This window comes from Buceros rhinoceros, unplaced genomic scaffold (genome assembly GCF_000710305.1).
Source record: "Buceros rhinoceros silvestris isolate BGI_N320 unplaced genomic scaffold, ASM71030v1 scaffold18788, whole genome shotgun sequence".
NCBI classification, from domain to species: Eukaryota; Metazoa; Chordata; class Aves; order Bucerotiformes; family Bucerotidae; genus Buceros; species Buceros rhinoceros.
Genome location: NW_010428839.1, coordinates 15903 through 17890, shown reverse-complemented (window position 1 = coordinate 17890; position 1988 = coordinate 15903). Strand labels below are relative to the sequence as shown.

The following is a 1988-nucleotide window of genomic DNA, read 5'->3' as shown; positions in this document are numbered from 1 at the left end:
CTTGTTTAAGGTGATAATATTCAAAGTCTTCAATCATTGGTTGTCTGTCTTTGGAATCCTTCTGCTTGTACAGTATCTCTTTGTGATTGCTTTCTTCGCATGAACATGTACCGTGGTCTCAAATACCATGTGTGCTTTCCTTTCCTGCATATTATGCCTCACTTTTGATATATCAAGTACTGCAGATAATCAGAAAATGAACACAAGTATTACTAATAGTTTTTATGGATTTTTTTTAAATTATTTCTTTCTTGCCAGTTAGTCTGGATAACGGTCCATTCTTTTGTGGGATTTGTTGCAATAGGAGTTCCCTCTTTCCTCAGAGTGGCTCAAAATTGAGTATAACTGCCGTGTATTTATCCATATTGAATTTCATCTGTCTCCGTTCTCCTTATTCTTTCTTCAACAGTTTTCAGTAATTAATGTTGCAACGTTTTCAGATCTTGACACTTACAAATATTTTCGGAGGACCTCTGTATGTTCCTTTATTCTTTGAACTTCATGTCAGGTTATTGCTTATTTCTTCCCTTAGGACAGTTTCTGATCACTGAAAGTGTGTACCCCCGGACAGCATATTTGTCCAAAAGGCTTTGTCAAAAGACCCGTATTAAGAAGTTTTTGTTAAATACACAGCTAAGTGATTTATTTTATATTTTTGAAAATTTTGAATAGATTAGAAAGATATTACTTCCTTGTATTAACACTTTCATAACTCATCTTTATTTTTATCATCCTTGGAGTTCTGTAATAGTGTAATTATTTTCATCAATTTACTTGTAACTTGGGGAACAAGGCTAACAGATTTATTATTCCTAGCATTTGTCCTGCTGCTGTTTTATAAAAAGAGGTACACTGTTTGCCTACCTCATAGTCGTCTTACAAGGTAGTTTATCTTAATGAAAGACTGAATTTGTTAGCAGGTTGGACATTTTTCTTGCATTATTTTCAAGAATCTGAAATGGATCCACACAAGTCTTCAGGCTGTTCCCATATCCAGAAGCTCCTCTTGTCAAGTCATTTTTTGATAGGACATTTTTGGGTGTTTTTAGTTACTTCCTCAGTTCTCTCAATTCCCTGTGGTTTGTGAAGTCTCTTGCAGTTTTTTATATCTAATGGGATTTTTAAAATCCTTAATACTTTTTTTCCTGTCCTTGAATGTTAGCGTTCTCAATGCTGTTTCTTGATCACTGCAGTGTTTGTCTTAATGTTAAACAATAGTTCTTTTGAAAACTTACAGAATAAATTTCAGAGTTGGAATATATAGGTTTGTCTCAAAGAACCTTTGCAGGTGTTTCTTTTCCATCTTCCTGTGCATAAGGGCATGCTCGTGTTTGTGCAATAACACTTGCAGGATAGCTAAAACCTAGCTATCTAGTATTTTTTTAGTAGTTTATTTTTCATTATCAGCATATTTTGTGAACATTGGTTTTACAGATGATTTATACTCAGAATCCAAGAAGTTAATTTTAGTTCTGAATATTTCAACTTGGATAGCTTTTGACTTTGCGGCCTGTTTGCTGGTGTGGGTGGTTGTTACACTCTGAGCTCTAGGTGCTCATGCAGAGATACCAAGTGTGTTGTTTTTGCTGGTGTTCCAAAACATATTTTCTAAGTAAAAATTAACAATAGTGTCTCTGTTTTCTTTTTTGTTTGTTTCTCTGTATATCAGTTTTAGATGATTTCTGTTAGATGCAGGAGTAGGATGATAGTGAGCTTTTGAAGGTGAAGGGAAGACAGACTTACCTGAGCAACGAAAGCAAGGCTGCTTCAGTAGTGGAAAAAGATCAAGCAAAATGGGAAAACATCTCACACTGTTCAGAGAGTAGAGCTACCTTTCGCTCTTACCTTTTCTACCTTCTGCCACTTCTGCTATAGGATGAAGAAGACGCTTATAGGTCATTCTTTTCATTGTGGAGAAATGAAAGGAACTTAGTAAGAGCAGTTGTCTACTTGCTTGCATTTTCCTGCATTTCCTCTTTCCTCCTGCT

At 35.3% G+C, this 1988-nt stretch overlaps 1 protein-coding gene across 1 annotated transcript in view; it reads left to right on the top strand.

The window, feature by feature from the left end:
• Positions 1–9: 9 nt before the first annotated feature.
• Positions 10–1988, top strand: part of LOC104498986 (protein SSXT-like) — a gene marked incomplete at both ends in the record, with an annotated part of 10305 nt that continues 8326 nt past the window's right edge. The window contains 2 exons of the mRNA XM_010142433.1: positions 10–39; positions 1566–1574. Coding sequence (XP_010140735.1) covers positions 10–39; positions 1566–1574 — 39 coding nt within the window. The remainder of the gene's footprint in view (positions 40–1565; positions 1575–1988) is intronic.